Source organism: Talpa europaea (genome assembly GCF_964194135.1).
Source record: "Talpa europaea genome assembly, chromosome: 1".
NCBI lineage: Eukaryota > Metazoa > Chordata > Mammalia > Eulipotyphla > Talpidae > Talpa > Talpa europaea.
This window is the reverse complement of record NC_140073.1, coordinates 108678094-108694508: the sequence shown is the minus strand read 5'-3', so window position 1 is coordinate 108694508 and position 16415 is coordinate 108678094. Positions and strand designations below refer to the sequence as shown.

The 16415-nt window shown below is 39.5% G+C and overlaps 1 protein-coding gene across 1 annotated transcript in view; it reads right to left on the bottom strand.

The window, feature by feature from the left end:
• The window catches only part of MYO3B (myosin IIIB), a gene marked incomplete at its 3' end in the record, with an annotated part of 364997 nt that overhangs the window by 200908 nt on the left and 147674 nt on the right, over positions 1-16415 (bottom strand). Inside the window, exons 14-15 of the mRNA XM_084258155.1 lie at positions 14183-14281; positions 13741-13855 (exon numbers count right to left, since the gene is read on the bottom strand). Coding sequence (XP_084114281.1) covers positions 13741-13855; positions 14183-14281 — 214 coding nt within the window. The remainder of the gene's footprint in view (positions 1-13740; positions 13856-14182; positions 14282-16415) is intronic.

Here is a 16415-nt window from a genome sequence, read left to right as displayed (position 1 = left end):
TTAACGATGAAGCAAGTAGAATGATATGGGCCACTTCTAGGCCTAGCCTTATGGAAGCCAGCATGCCCTCTCTATTCCTTCTTTCCCATTATTGCTGGCTGGAATTGCCAGCAACCCAGACTGAACCATGCCATTGATTAGGTTGCTATGACCAAATGAAAATATAGAACAAAGTTGTTCTGCAAGCTGCACTCCTTACCTTGGAAAGCTAATATGTAAGAGAACTGATCTTCTTCATTCTTGAAGTCACTTTTTTTTTTTTAAATATTTTTTTTTCAAGATTTATTTTTATTTATTTATACAGGCACTGGGTACAGTCAGAAGTGCGGGAGGGAGGGTGAGAGAATTCACCAGAGCCAGAGGGGAGAGCAGAACAGGCAGAAGGACCGAAGTACACTGCTGAGGCGAGCAGCGGGCGGCAGGAGAGGTCTGCGCGCCATGTGGGACCCTCGCCCAGTGGCCGGGGATCGAACCGGCGCTGCAGAAGCTGCGGGCAGCTTCGCAACCCAGGACTCAACCGCTGCGCCACCGGGGAGGCCCCTCTTGAAGTCACTTTTAACCTTTTACCTTAACTAATATCAACTCCCAAATTCAAAGCAAGAAAGGAAATATTTTCCCTTTACTTTTCTTAAACTTTTCCTTTGGTAGGACATCCCTTGGAAGCTCACTAGAACATTTTGAAGTTAAAGGAATGAAATATATATATATATATATAATATATATATACTTTATATATATATATGACTTCATTCATATATATATATATGAATGAGATCAGAAAATATTTTGAAAGACTAATAGACTGTGATATTACAGTAAAGTAAGAAATACATATATTTGGTTCTCATCCTGGTTCTGGCACAAGAGCTTTTAGTGATCTTGTAATTTCCTGAATGATAAGGGTGATTCATCATATGCTATAATGAATGTTATGATGAATCTTATTTACTCATCACAAGACCCTTTAAATTATACCTGAGTTTGTGCTAATGGGATAACTCTTACTGGATGGGGACTGGTTCCAGAGGAACCAATCTTATGATTAGAGAATTAGAATTTTTAGCTCACCCTACTCTGAAGAGAGAGGAGAGGGGCTAAAGGTTGATGTAATCAAAAAATGTGTAATGATTTAACCAACCATGTCTATGTAATGGAACAAAAAAAAAAAAACAAAAAACCCAAATTGATGAGGTCTGAATGACTTGCAAGTTGGTGAACATGATGAAGGTGATGAGATGAGGGTGTGCCTAAAGAGGGCACAGAAGCTCTACATTTCCTCTGCCTCCTGCCAATATGTGCCCTCTGGCTCTCTTCCATTTGGCTATTTCTGAGTTTTTGTGTTTTTTTTTTTTAAGATTTATTTATTGATGCATGCAAGAACTGGGGTGTAGGCCAAAGGTGCAGGAGGTGAGAAGATTCACCAGACAGTGGGGAACAGAACAGGCAGATCCACTGAAATACACTGCTGAGGGGAGCAGCGAGGGAGACAGGAGAGGTCTCCTGCACCATGTGGGTCACCTCTCTGGCTGCTGATAGCTTGATAGTGCTGTGTCTTTAACCCCTTGCACCACCAGGGAGGCCCTATTCCTAAGTTTTATCCTTTATAAGAAATCAGTAATAGTAAGTAAACTGTGTTTCCAGAGCTCTGATAGTTGTTCTAGCACATTACTGAAAAGGAGGAGGGGATCTTGGGAACCCCCAGTTTCTAGCTGGTTGGTCAGAAGTGTCAGAGGCCCAAGAATTTCGGTTGGCACCTGGGGAGTAGTCTTGGGGACTACGCCCCTAACCTGAGTGATCTGTCATTAATTTCAGGTAAAGTATGACTTCATTAGAATTGTAGGAGAATTGGTTAGTATGGAAAACCACATTTTTTATGTCAGAAGTGCTATGAGTAAAGACAATTCAGAATATCTTAGTCCTGTTTTCATACTGAAATTGAATGTGTTAGTCGCATTAGTGACTTTTTTTTTAAAGTATAGTTGACCCATGAACAACACAGGTTTGAAATGCATGAGCCCACTTAAATGCAGATTTCTTTCTCTCTTGAATTCCACATTTAAGGTTCATCCAACTGACACTGGGAGTTGAATTCCCAGGTGTGTAAAACCCGTGGATACGGAGGCCAACCAGAAGTTATCTCATATTTTCAACTACTGGGTGTTGGAGACCCTAGTCCTGCAATATTCAAGATCAACCACACATTTATTTGTTTAAATACCTACATTTCCTCTAAGTAAGACAATAAAATATATAACCGGGAAATTTCTCATCAGATGCTTTTAGACAGAAAAAAGCACTTCCACAAAAAATATTCAGGTCAGAAACTTGATATAGTACTATACATAGCAGCACACTAATAGGAATTGTCATTAAACTGTTGATAAAGCATTCCCTCCAAAATGAGCCTTTTTGTAAACATTAGTCAGTAAAGCCAAAAAAACTGAACACAGACTGTAATAGTGACATCTGGTGGATACATGGTAATGCTACAAAGACAAATGAGGATTTTAAACCAGTCATTTACTACATACACATAAAAGTGTGAGAAAAGGGGCCTCCCCGGTGGCGCAGCGGTTGAGCGCTGGGTTGCGAAGCTCCCCGCAGCCTCTGCAGTGCCGGTTCAATCCCCAGCTGCTCCCCTGCCACTGGAGGAGGGTCCCACATGGCGCGCAAACCTCTCCTGCCGCCCGCACTGCGGTCCTTCTGCCTGCTCTGCTCCCCGCTCTGGCTCTGGTGAATTCTCTCACCCTCCCACGTGCTTCTGACTGTACCCAGTGCTTGTATAAACAAAACAAACAAATAAATAAAATAAAATAAAAAAAGCATGCCTCTATTAAAAAAAAACACATTAAAAAAAAAAAAGAATCATTGTTTTATCACACGACTTAAGAGTGGTTAAGGACACCTACCAAATGGGCTAGTCTGGATTTAACATGACAGGACCTCATTACCTTGATTAATATAGTGTGAGGCTTGCAGAATGCAGTGACTTTGCACAGAGGTAGATCCCAGAGGATAAAACAGACTAGACAGCAGTGAGCACTGTTATTTCTATATCTAGTTACCTCAAAAGTAACACGCACACCCCATAATGACAGCATAAACCATGAAATCTCCCAAAATAAGGCCTCAGGGATTCACCATCGGAGTGATTATCCCCAAAGGAAATGGTCATTCTCACCCCATTGCTTCTTTGACAATAAATATCCTCTTCAGTACAACATTTAGACATTCCCTCTTTTAAGGAGGAAAACTACATATGACCTTCACTAAAAATTCAGAGTCAAATAGTGTGAATCACTGAAGTTAATAGCAAGTTGGGCCTTCCTCCTAAGCTCACTGAGGGAAACTTGAGAAGGGATCCAATGGTCACCTCATTGTGGAGGTATTCCTCTGAGAGTGCTCCCCTATACCACATTTATGATTTATTCTTCTTGACTCCTTTAGTTCCCCCTTTGGGTTAACTAGTGTTTCTTTTCTGATTTAGGATCCTATAACACCCATATACAGTTACTGTAAAATTCAATCAGAAGTACATCCATCTGTGGGGTTATGCCTCTCCTCCCCAATACTTCCTCATCAAATTCCCATTCTTTTCTCCCCCAGAGCCATCTTCCTCACCCTCCTCATGCTATGGGCCAGCTTTGGTTATGGTGCCTTCCTTAGCAGCCCTGCCTTTCCTACAGGACATTGCTATGCTGCTCTATCTGTCCATTTCTCACCAGTTTCCAACTTTCTGTATGATAAAATGAAACAACCTCACTCAGGACAGGCAATCAATTCAAGAAGACTAACAACTCCCCCAGCTGGGCTTTCCAATTCATTGTTGATGGGTATGCATTTGGCTTCACCACCAATCAGCAGAAGCAGGGAAGAAAGAGCATTTTTCCATCAAAGTCCCATGCGGAATGTATGGTCTTGGCTTTTCTCTTTCTCAGAAGAAACATCTTTCACTGATGGAGGTATTCTCTCAGTAAAATTGAAGTGAAGAGGAAATTTGAGAACCTTGGTTTTTTCTGTTAGGCTGGGGCTGATTTAAGGAAATATCCCCTGACCTGGTTCACAGGCATCTTCTGGTAGTTGTTCTGGTTCCTCCCTAGAATTCACTTGCCCTCCCAGTATCTCTTTACCTTGTTTCTATTTATGTTTCTAATTTTTTTCCCCAGCTTTGCCCTCAGTCCTGCAGTAGGCACAGCTGAAGGACTTTCTCCCTGGCTCTGTTCCAATGCCTTTACTCAGTTCCCTTCTCGGAGGCTAATAGCATTTGTACCTTAAAAGCTACTGGTTGGTATAAAAAAAAACTTTTGTATGTCAATCATGTATCAATAAAGGAGTTTTTGAAAAGCCAATAGTAAGTCCTATTGTATTGTCAGTAAGACACTGGAAATCCTAAAGAATCCCAATTTACATTTGAATAGAGAACCCTTCAGTCTCTTTAGCTGTATTCTCCCAAGTCATAATCTTTATGATAAAATGAAACAAAAAATTTGCCCTAATTTCACATCCTTCTCCTTAATCTTTTAAGTCAAGGCATCTGTAATAAATGTCCAGTCTTGAGTATTTACAATGTCTTACTGACATAAAACAGAGGTTACCATTTTTTTAAACTACTTTATTGATATGAGTGACATACAAATTTTTTTGATAATCTGCCAAAAAATTTTCATGTCGTATTAAATATATCTAAAGTGTATCTTATTTAATAATATAATTCATATAACAGAAAGACAAGCATAATAGTAAAGAAAAATAGTATGGTTTGACTCCAAAAATAGGAGCTAACAGCCCTAATTTCACAACAGGGTTTTAGGTATAATCCCTCCCAATGCCCCAACCTCTGTACAGGAAATCCTGCCAGAGGAAGACTCCTTCCACCAGGAAAGTTTCTTTATAAGCTCAGGTTCAAGTGTTCTTTCAGGTGCTTTGGGCTAGTGTCCCGGAATTAAAATTCACGCACCTGAGTTCATATTAAAGTTTGCTTAAAGGGTTTGGGAAAAACTCAAGGGGTTCCTGCAGGGAATTAATGATATTATAAGAAAAGATGGGGACCATAATTTTGATTGAACTGATGAGTTCATTTAAGCTCTGTCTAGAAATGTCCCTCAGAAAATGCTGTTACATTAGCTATTTGGTATCTGCTGCCTAACTTCATTCAATTACATCTGAACTCAGTCAAAGTATTTGAATTTAAAAACATAAAGTGTATAAATTCAGCAAAATAGGTGGTCTATAGAGATGCAGACAAAGAATTTAGGATCCGAGGAATGGAATACAGTCTATTTTATTGCAAAGGTTGCTAACTGACATAAGTCATTTTATTTCCTGTGTGAATTAAACTTCACTGTGGGGCACACTGAAGATACACACACATATAATTACATTCTGGTTATTCATTTAACATTCTAGATCAGGCACAAATTAAGAATGTTTACCAGGCAGAACCCTGCTCCCCTCCCCCGCCCACAGAGGCGGCACTCTCCGACCAGCAGAGAGGAGGAAAACAACAAACCAAAACTGCCAACAAGAACAAAGGACGCAGCAAGCGGGACTGGGAGTGGAAAGGAACTATTGCAGCCACCACACCCCTTGAACGGGAGCTGAGGCGAACCCTGCAGGATTCGCCACTGCAGGGAGCGAACGGCTCCGGGCGCCATTAGAGAAGAACAAAGACCCCGGGAGACACGCACACAGCCCAGGCTGCCGGTAAGCTTGCGCGGATAGCGGTGCGCTCGGCGCGCTTGAAAAGCAAGTGCAGACCAGGATCGCGGCTGCCCAGGGCCCCGCGCCTGCGACCTAGGCTTGGGAGACGACCTAGGCTTGCGGGGAGACGTGCGGAGGTCCTCAATGAGGTGACGGTCCCTCCCTGAGTAAGCAGGAACCAGGCGCCCGGCAGGGCAGCGGTGCAAAAGGCGCCATTCCCGCGCCACTGAACTGGGCTACAGCCCGCGTCCTGGAACTGAGGGCTTTCGATCTGAGACCCGGGGCACGAAATTAGGGGCGTGGGTTCCCCACGACGGTGGGGCACAAGGCAGACACAGCACCCCAAAGCCGTTGAGGTGTACCCTACCATCCCCGCTTTGCTCCCTGTCCCATGGGGTGGAAAATCAGCTCCCCAAGGGCTCTAGGAGAGATCTTTGGCGCCACCTAGCTACTTGTAGCCAGCACAGGCTCCTGAAGGAGCTAGTGGCCAGCTGGGGAGTTAGCCCACACCCGGCCCCTTCCGAACAAGTAGTCTGAGCCCACAGGGAGAGCGAGCACCCACAGCCAGGGCAGACCAGGCACGCAGAAGAGTGTGCCTGACACCGGACGCGCAGGGAGTGTGTCCCACATCACCATTTTAGAACAGGGACATTTCTTCAGTAAAGACTACCTGCAGAAGGCTTCCTCAGGAGCCAGAGGTGAGCGGGGGAAGTTCGCCCACGCCAGACCCCCTCTGGCCTGCAGTCCAAGCCCAGAGGGGGAGCAGGAACCCACCGCCGGGGCAGACCAGGCGCACAGGGGAGTGTGTCCCCACATCGACATTTTAGGACAGGGACCTTTCTCCAATAAAGACTGCTTGAAACTGACAGATGACTCCTGGAGGAACCAGAGGGGAGAAGAGAAGCCCACCCAAGATGCCGGCCAGTCCCAACAACACAGTGTCCCAACGCATACGGCAAATTAGAAAACAGACAGTAGGGAGGAGAAGAACCACACGCAACCTAGCAACTCTCCAGAGAAAAAGCACACCACAAAAAGAAAACCAGCCCCCAGATTGCAACGACAGTAACTTGGAAGAACTTCTGAGCCTTCCAGAAAGAGAATTTAAAATTGCCGTGATTAAAAAACTGACAGAAGTCACAAAGGAAAACAATGATAAGGGAAAAATAATCAACGATCAGAAGAATGAAATTGAGTCCCTAAAGAGGGAAGTAAAAGAAATCCAGGAGATCAAAGAATTAGTGGAAGAACTAAAGAATTCTGGGAAAAGCAATGAAAGCAGAATTGATGAAATGGAAGAACGAATAAGTGCTCTTGAAGACACAGAAATAAAAAGAACCAAAACAGAAAAGGAAAGAGAAGTACGAAGGAAAAAGAATGAAGAAAGACTTCGGGAACTATCTGACTCCATGAGGAAAGGAAATATAAGAGTTATAGGAATACCAGAAGGAGAGGAGAGAGAAGTAGGAACAGAGAAAATATTCAAAGAGATAATTGAAGAGAACTTACCAAATGTGAAGAAGGAGCTGAAAATTGATATACAAGAAGCAAGAAGAACACCAAACTTCCACGACAAAAGAAAAAATACAGCAAGACACATAATAGTAAAGCTCCCAAGAATCCAGGACAAGGAAAAAATAATGAAGCTGGCAAGAGGGAAGAAACAGATAACATTCAAAAGAAAGCCAATCAGGCTGACATCAGACTTCTCCGAAGAAACACTACGGGCAAGGAGAGAGTGGAGGGACATAGTCAACAGACTCCAAGAAAACAGATGCCAACCAAGAATACTCTATCCCGCAAAGCTCTCCTTCCTCTTTGAAGAAAGAATATGGACCTTCCCAGACAAAGAGAAACTCCGGAATTTCATTGCAACTAAACCCCCACTCCAAAAAATACTACAAGGAGTCCTAAAGCCAGAACCTCAGAGGGACGAATAACAATGAAAGAAGGACAAAAAAAAAAAAGTTATTACAAGAATAAATAAATAAAATCAAAGGAAAGACAAACACAATGGCAAATACAGATGTTAACATATCAATATTAACTCTAAATGTAAATGGACTAAACTCTTCAATAAAAAGACACAGAGTTGCAGCCTGGATTAAGAAACAAAACCCAACCTTTTGCTGTCTCCAGGAAACACATTTAGCTACAAAAGATAAAAATAGGCTCAAAGTTAAAGGATGGAAAACAATCCTACAAGCAAATGGACCAAAAAAGAAAGCAGGAACAGCTATACTTATATCAGATAAAACAGATTTCAAACTCAAAAAGATAAAAAGAGACCCCAATGGTCACTACATTATGATCACAGGGACAATACTTCAAGAAGAAATAACACTCATTAACATATACTCACCAAACGAAGGAGCACCAAAATATATCAGACAACTGTTGTCCTCTCTGAAAACAGACATCAGAGAAAACACATACGTAGTGGGAGACTTCAACACACCACTATCAACAATGGATAGATCAACAAGACAAAAAATAAGTAAAGAAACCAAAGCTCTAAATAAGGACCTAGAGCAATTGGGCTTAACAGACATCTATAGAACACTAAACCCCAAAAAAACGGAGTACACATTTTTCTCAAGAGCACACGGATCATTCTCCAGGATCGATCACATACTGGGGCACAAGACAAACATCAACAGATACACCAAGATTGAAATCATATCAACCATCTTTTCTGACCATGAAGGCATCAAACTAGAAATAAACCATAAAAAGAAGGCAAGGAACTTTCCTACCTCATGGAGATTAAAAACCACACTACTGGAAGACCACTGGACTAATGAGGAGATCAAAGAAGAAATTAAAAAAATTTTTTAATTGAACGACAAGGAGGACACCAATATCCTAAATGTATGGGATGCAGCAAAAGCAGTAATAAGAGGAAAATATATAGCAATAGAAGCTCACATCAAGAAACAAGAAAGAACTCAAAGAAACAACCTAATCTCGAAGCTCAAAGATCTAGAAAAAGAACAACAAAAAAACCCCAAAACCAGTAGAAGAAAAGAAATAATAAAAACCAAAGCAGAAATAAATGAAATTGAAACTAAAAAAACAATCCAAAAGATCAATGAAACCAAGAGCTGGTTCTTTGAAAAAAATCAATAAAATAGACAAACCCCTAGCCAGGCTCACAAAGGAAAAAAGGGAGAAAGCACAAATAAACAGGATCATCAATGAAAGGGGAGAAATCACAACGGACACAGCAGAAATCAAAAGAATAATCAGTAACTACTATGAACAGTTATATGGAAACAAGTTTAATAATCTAGAGGAGATGGACAAATTCCTACAACTCTACAATCACCCAAAGCTAGATAAGGAAGAAATAGAACACCTAAACAGACCAATTACAATTAGCGAAATTGAAATGGTAATCAAAAACCTCCCCAAAAACAAAAGCCCAGGACCTGATGGATTTACAAATGAATTCTACCAAACATTCAGAGACGAATTAGTGCCTATCCTTCACAAACTCTTCCAAAAAATTGAGAAGGAAGGGACAATACCAAACACGTTCTATGAAGCCAACATTACACTAATACCAAAACCGAACAAGGACAACACAAAAAAGGAAAAATACAGGCCAATCTCCCTAATGAACACTGATGCAAAAATCCTCAATAAAATTTTAGCCATCAGAATCCAACAATGTATCCTTAAGATAATTCACCACGACCAAGTAGGATTCATTCCAGGGACACAAGGATGGTTCAATCAACGTTATCCAACACATCAACAAAAAGAAATATAAAAACCATATGATAGTATCAATAGATGCTGAGAAAGCTTTCGACAAAGTGCAACACCCATTCATGATAAAAGCCCTTGAAATTCTTGGGATACAAGGAACATACCTCAACATCATAAAGGCCATCTATGACAAGCCAACAGCCAGTATCATTCTCAATGGTGAAAAGCTGAAAGCAATTCCATTAAGATCTGGAACAAGACAAGGATGTCCACTCTCACCACTGCTTTTCAATATAATACTGGAAGTCCTAGCCAGGGCAATAAGACAAGAGAAAGACATCCAAGGAATCCAAATAGGAAAAGAAGAAGTCAAACTATCACTATTTGCAGACGATATGATATTATACATAGAGAACCCCAAAAACTCCACAGAAAAGCTAATTCAACTCATCAATCAGTTCAGTAAAGTGGCAGGATACAAAATCAACATGCAAAAGTCAGTAGCCTTCCTATACACAAACAATAAATCTGAAGAAGAAGAAATCAAAAAAACCATCCCTTTTGTTATTGAAACAAAAAAAATCAAATATTTGGGAATAAATCTAACAAAAGAGGTAAAGGACCTATACAAAGAAAACTAGAAAACACTGTTAAAAGAAATAGAAGAAGACACAAAGAAATGGAGAGACATCCCCTGCTCATGGATTGGAAGAATAAACATTATTAAAATGGCCATCCTTCCAAAAGCAATATACAGATTCAATGCTATTCCAATCAAAATTTCAATGTCATTCTTCAAAGAAATAGAACAATTATTGATGAAATTCATATGGAATCACAAAAAACCCCGAATAGCCAAAGCTCTCCTGAAAAAAAAAGAAGGGAATGGAGGCATCACACTCCCAGACTTCAAACTATACTACAAAGCCATAATCATCAAAACTGCATGGTATTGGAACAAGAACAGACATACAGACCAATGGAATCGAATAGAAAATCCAGAAATAAACCCACAGATTTATGGTCAACTAATCTTTGACAAAGGAGCAAAGACTATGCATTGGAGCAAAGAAAGTTTGTTCAATAAATGGTGCTGGGAAAACTGGGTCGCTACATGCAAAAGAATGAAGCTTGACCACTACCTCACACCATACACAAAAATCAACTCAAAATGGATTAAAGAACTAGACATAAGACCTGAAACCATAAAATATATAGAAGGAAATATAGGCGAAACACTACGTGATCTGCACATCAAAGACATCTTTACAGACACATCACCCAAAGCAGTGATAGTGAAGGCAAAGATAAACAGCTGGGACTACATCAAATTAAAGAGCTTCTGCACAGCAAAAGAGACAATAACAAAAACAAAGAGAAACCCCACCAACTGGGAGAACATTTTTGCACCCAACACTAATGATAAAGGACTGATCACAAAAATCTGCAAAGAGCTGATGAGACTCAACAACAACAAAGAAAATAATCCAGTCAAAAAATGGGCAGAAGAGCTAAAAAGAAACTTCTCTGAAGAGGAAATGCAAATGGCCAATAGGCATATGAAAAAATGTTCAACATCACTTGCCATCAGGGAAATGCAAATCAAAACTACCATGAGATACCATCTTACACCAGTGAGAATGGCACATATTAAAAAAACTAGCAACAACAAATGCTGGCGAGGGTGTGGAGAAAAAGGAACTCTTCTGCACTGTTGGTGGGAGTGCAAACTGGTCCAACCACTGTGGAGAGCTGTGTGGAGATTTCTGGACCTACTAAACATAGAGCTTCCATATGATCCAGCAATTCCACTCCTAGGTATTTACCCAAAGGACACAGAAACATCAATTCCAAAGAACACCTGCACCCCTATGTATATAGCAGCAATGTTTACAATAGCTAAGCTTTGGAAACAACCCAAATGCCCAAAAATAGATGACTGGATCAAGAAGATGTGGTACATATATACCATGGGATATTACTCAGCATTCAAAAAAGATAAACACATGCAATTTGCAGCAACATGGATGGCGCTGGAAGGGATCATGCTCAGCAAAATAAGCCAGAAAGAAAAAGAAAAATACCGGATGGTCTCACTCATCGCAGGAATCTAGAAAACTTAAATAAGGGACCAGGTAAATGAATAACTATAAGAAAGTGAAAATCAAAATCAACAAAAAACTATGAACCAGAGACACTTTTAGGGGGGCGGGGGCGGGAGGGGAGGGATTGGGGTCAGAATGGGGGGGCTGCAATTGTATGGGGAATATAACAATAAAATTTATAAAAAAAAAAATATATCATAGTCTGGAAAAAACTCTTCTGAGTTTGTCATAGACCAGTCCTTTTGCAGTCAAAGGGGGCCATGAGACCTGGGTTTAATTATTTGCCACTTTTTTCAGTGCTGGTGCATCCATCTGCAAAGCGCTTAATGATATCCATCTCCCAGGGTAGTTAAAAAAAAATAAAAAAAAAAATAAAAAAAAAAATAAATAAACAAGTTTCCTTTTTCAGCTCCAAAAAAAAAAAAAAAAAAAAACCACTAACAGTATTAGAAAGGGTGGTAGAGGATGCTTGAAAATAAATCATTTTGAAATTTTTGTATTATAGTGAAGGAATGTAGACTCATCTTTTTTTTAATACTTTTTATTTTTTTATTTTTTTAAGATTTATTTATTTATTTATACAAGCATTGGGTACAGTCAGAAGCACGGGAGGGTGAGAGAATTCACCAGAGCCAGAGCAGGGAGCAGAGCAGGCAGAAGGACCGAAGTACACTGCTGAGGGGAGCAGCGGGCGGAAAAAAAAAAAAAAAAAAAAGAATGTTTACCACCTTTTACATTTTTCTTCTCATATTTATTCATTTCTATTGCATTTTTCCCCCATATGGGTTAGCAGTGGCTTACTTCAAGGGTATACACGTAGCATCCTTAATTTCTTTTGTCTTAGATTTTGTTATTTTAAAACAGCATCATTTTTGTTGTTTGCAGTACATTTCTATTATTAGAAGAGTGCTATCATACACTTCCTTTGAGCGACAGGACCAATCTCTTCACAGTGTTCTACAACAATTGTTGTAGATATTTATAGAAAGCAAAATACTATAACCCTATGGTCTACTCTGTTGTCCCTTACCCTTTTGAGGAAGTATGCCTCTGAACACTTTAGCATGACCTAGGTGACTTTAAATGGCCTTCCCCACTCTTCTGGTGATGCGTCTTTGATAACAACCAGTTCTATAAATTAATAACCGCAAAGGTCTTTTAACAATGCTGGAACCTGTTTAATTGCTCTCCTCTAGGAGCCAATGGAAATATATTACTATTTTTATCCGACCTTTGGGATTTTCCACTGTCAGTTTAAAGTCTGTGGGAGGCTGACAGAGAAAATTAACAGCTGGCTAGAAAGAAGAAAGGTATTATTATGACTAAAGTCAACCATGCTAGGGAGGGAAGGGCTAGCCAAACTCACTTGTTTACAGGAACAACGTTTTATCTAGAGTAGCTATCCCCGGTAACTGGAGTCTCTTGTAAGCTAATCCCTTAAGATTTAACACTCAAATCTACCTCCTAATCATTCACCTCCTTTGTTGAAAAAGCAAAAGAATCCGTATATTTTGCAAAATTGATGGCACTAAGCCCAGAAACTATGATATAAATGTATCACAGAATAATATTTGAACCTAGGATTATAAATATTTTCTGTCACCCTGGCATATATTTAATAGAGACAGCCTGTATCTAGTATGATAAGAGAAGTACAGTACTTAGAGCAATAGTTAATAATGTGCAACTGTGTACCATGGAGAAGGAAGTGACTACAAGAAAGTTACAACAGTTTAATTTTTCTTGGTACACAAGTTGCTACTTGCATAAATAAAATTTCTGTGGCTTAGGTAACCTACATGTTCCCATACTCCTATTACATAATTCACATCAATGTCTGGAGCAATAACAACTCAGAAAAGGTAGTATTGTTTTGGCATTTGTTATCACAGCTATACTGAATTAATGCCAATGATAACAATTTATAGGCACATGTACTTATAACAGTGCTTCTTTACTGTTCACCTGATCATCTTGTTAAAACGCAGATTCTGATTCAGCTATTCTTGGACAGACCTAAAAATCTGCATTTCTAACAAGCTCTGGGTGATGATAATGTTTCTGGTCCACGGGTGACACTGAGGAGCAAGACCTAGTAAGGTGACTAGCAGGGTGTCTGAAAAGCAAGTTCCCTGCCTCTAATTAGAATATTCAAGTCTTCACTCATTTGCATTCAAGAATTTAAACACTTGAACTTATTTCTCTCTTGACAATGACTTACCTTGTCAGTGAACCCTATAATCCTGAAGCAATGATGAATTGAGTCAAACTGTCTTCTGTAAGACTCCTTGGAAGTTATGTCATGCATCACTCTCCCAGTTTCATCAGCTATGTACCTGAACAGAACAGGACAAAACAGAATGAGCACTGACTTGGCAAAGGTCAATCCAAATATTAGGTTCCTTCTTTGCCAGGGTATTTCCTTTATAGTCCAGTGCTGTGGTGGAAGAATGGTGCACATGGCTGAGTAAAATGGCTACAATTGAAGTTTTAAACTTTCTAGAAAATACAAAATATCAGATGTAATTACTGTCATCTCATTCTGGATATTTCTGCTAAGGCTGAGTTTCCAATTAGGAAAACAGCTCCATCTATTTCAAAGTTTTATCACTTGATAGTTGCATGTTCATTAAAAATTAATAATTAACCCCCCTGACACTTACCTAGGAGGCTTTTCCTTGGGAAGTCTGTACTCAGAAAGTTTCTTTTGGTGATAAAGACCAGCATAAATATAGTAAAATATATGAAAATTTTTCTCTCCCCTAAAAAAAAAAATGGGGGAGAGGGGAGATTATTAATAACATATTCTAGACTTTCTTTCTCCAAGTAATTTATATTATTTCCTTTCCTTGCAAAAAATTATTCTGTACTGAATTTACATTTCCAGGCAATTAAATATGCTATATCCCAATTACAATATAGTAATAGCATTAATCTAGTAATTTTCACAATGTCACATTTTTATTTATTTTTTAAGAATTTATTTATTTTTGCATAGAACTGGGGTATAGGCCAGAGGTGTGGGGGGATGAGAGGATTCACCAGTGACAAGAATGGGGAGCTGAGCAGGCGGATTTACTGAAATACCCTGCTAAGGGGGGCAGCTGACAAGACAGGAGTGGTCTGCTGCACCATATGTGGATTAGTTCCCTGATCAGGGGTAGTACTCAAGCAGTAAAGATGATAACACTGAGATTTAACCCCTAGTTCACCAAGGAGGCCCACATTTTTAAACAAACTTATCTTTACTATAAGTAGAAGATGGGTTTAGAGAATGAAACATTTATAGGTAATATTTCAGGTTACTCATTTTGAGAACTTTCGATTCCAGGCAAAGGCCTATGCATCTTTGCCATTTATCTTTTGTTTGGAGCCCATGTTGCTTCAGACAGCGATATCCAGCTTAGACATCAGCCACACCTGCTACTTTACTGGAGTCCAGATAAGAATCTACCACCCTGCACTTTGTCAAAGACACTGGTAGGTCCTTGCAATTTAATACTTATTTGCCCAAACTGGTCATATGACTGCATCCAGCCACTCAAAGGGGAATTTCACCATATGCCCAGAAGAGGGCAAACCCAAAAGGTTAGATAAACAACCCGTAAAAGTCCCACCTTCTCCTCAACCAATGTCTTCAGTCTATTTAACTTCATCAGTGCTATCATATTGAATAAATTTAATAAGAACTGTAAGTGATGGATTCAGATTTCTAAATTCAGTATAATCACATATAATCTCAGTTAATTCTCATAACAATCCCATAAGATTGACTTTATTATGCCCTTTTTTTGCATATGAAGTAAGGTACAAGGATATTAATAATAAGTGAAATACACCTTAAGTGACACAGCTGTGACTGGAACCCTCCTCACATTATCTTTCTATATGACTTCATCACATTTTAACACAGAAAACTGTAATTTGCATTCTGTCAGAGGCAGCTCTCTAAACTTTAAAATCACTCCAGTTTAAGGAGAAAGAAGTAAGGAATCTCAAAAAAAATTAATCAAGATTATCTCTTCCTGGACAGGGTCCTGTGTCCTTCTCCTTTTTTATCTTTACAGCACTTTACATTGCTTCCTGGCACTTACCACACTTGTTCTACAATAAAGTTTATTTACCGTTGATCCTTGAACAGCACAGATTTGAACTGCAAGGGTCCACTTAAATTTAAGCTTGTTTTTTCTTTTCTATCCATGTGTTGCACATTCACAAATTCAACCAATCCAAAATTCCAGTTTACTGAATCTGTGGATGCAGTATCCAGTTTCAAAACCCCTGGATATCGAGGGCTGATTATAAGGGACTTAAACATCTGTAGATTTTGGAATCCACAGTGGGATGAGTGTGTATCCTGAAAAAAAATCTCCAGTAATGCTAGGTTAAATTTTTGAGGAGTCAAAAGTTATATGCAGATTTTTGACTAGGTAGTTGGTGCATCTAACTCCTGAACTGTTCAAAGGTTAACTGCATTTGTTGAATGCTTTCTCCCTTCATCCAGTCTACCATCCACACTAAGCTGCATGAACACTTATTGCAACCTTATCTATTTTGTTTATTCTTGTAACCCTAGCAGGGAAAACAACACAAACATACAGTAAGATTAAATAATTACTGAATAATGCCTGAATGGGGCCATGCTCCTGAGGAAGTATGGTCCTGCAAGAAATGATGATGATGATGATGATGACGACGACAATAATGATAAGAAGTAGCAGCAGCAGCAGCTAAAAAAGCCCTCTAATAATGTAACAGGAAATTTTAAAAGTAATTTTATATAAATGAACTCATTTATCATCATAGATACCCATGAGGCAGGCTCTAATAGCACCACCATTTCACAAATGAGGCATAGAGAGGTTAAATGAGACACCGAGGTCATAGACCCAGCAT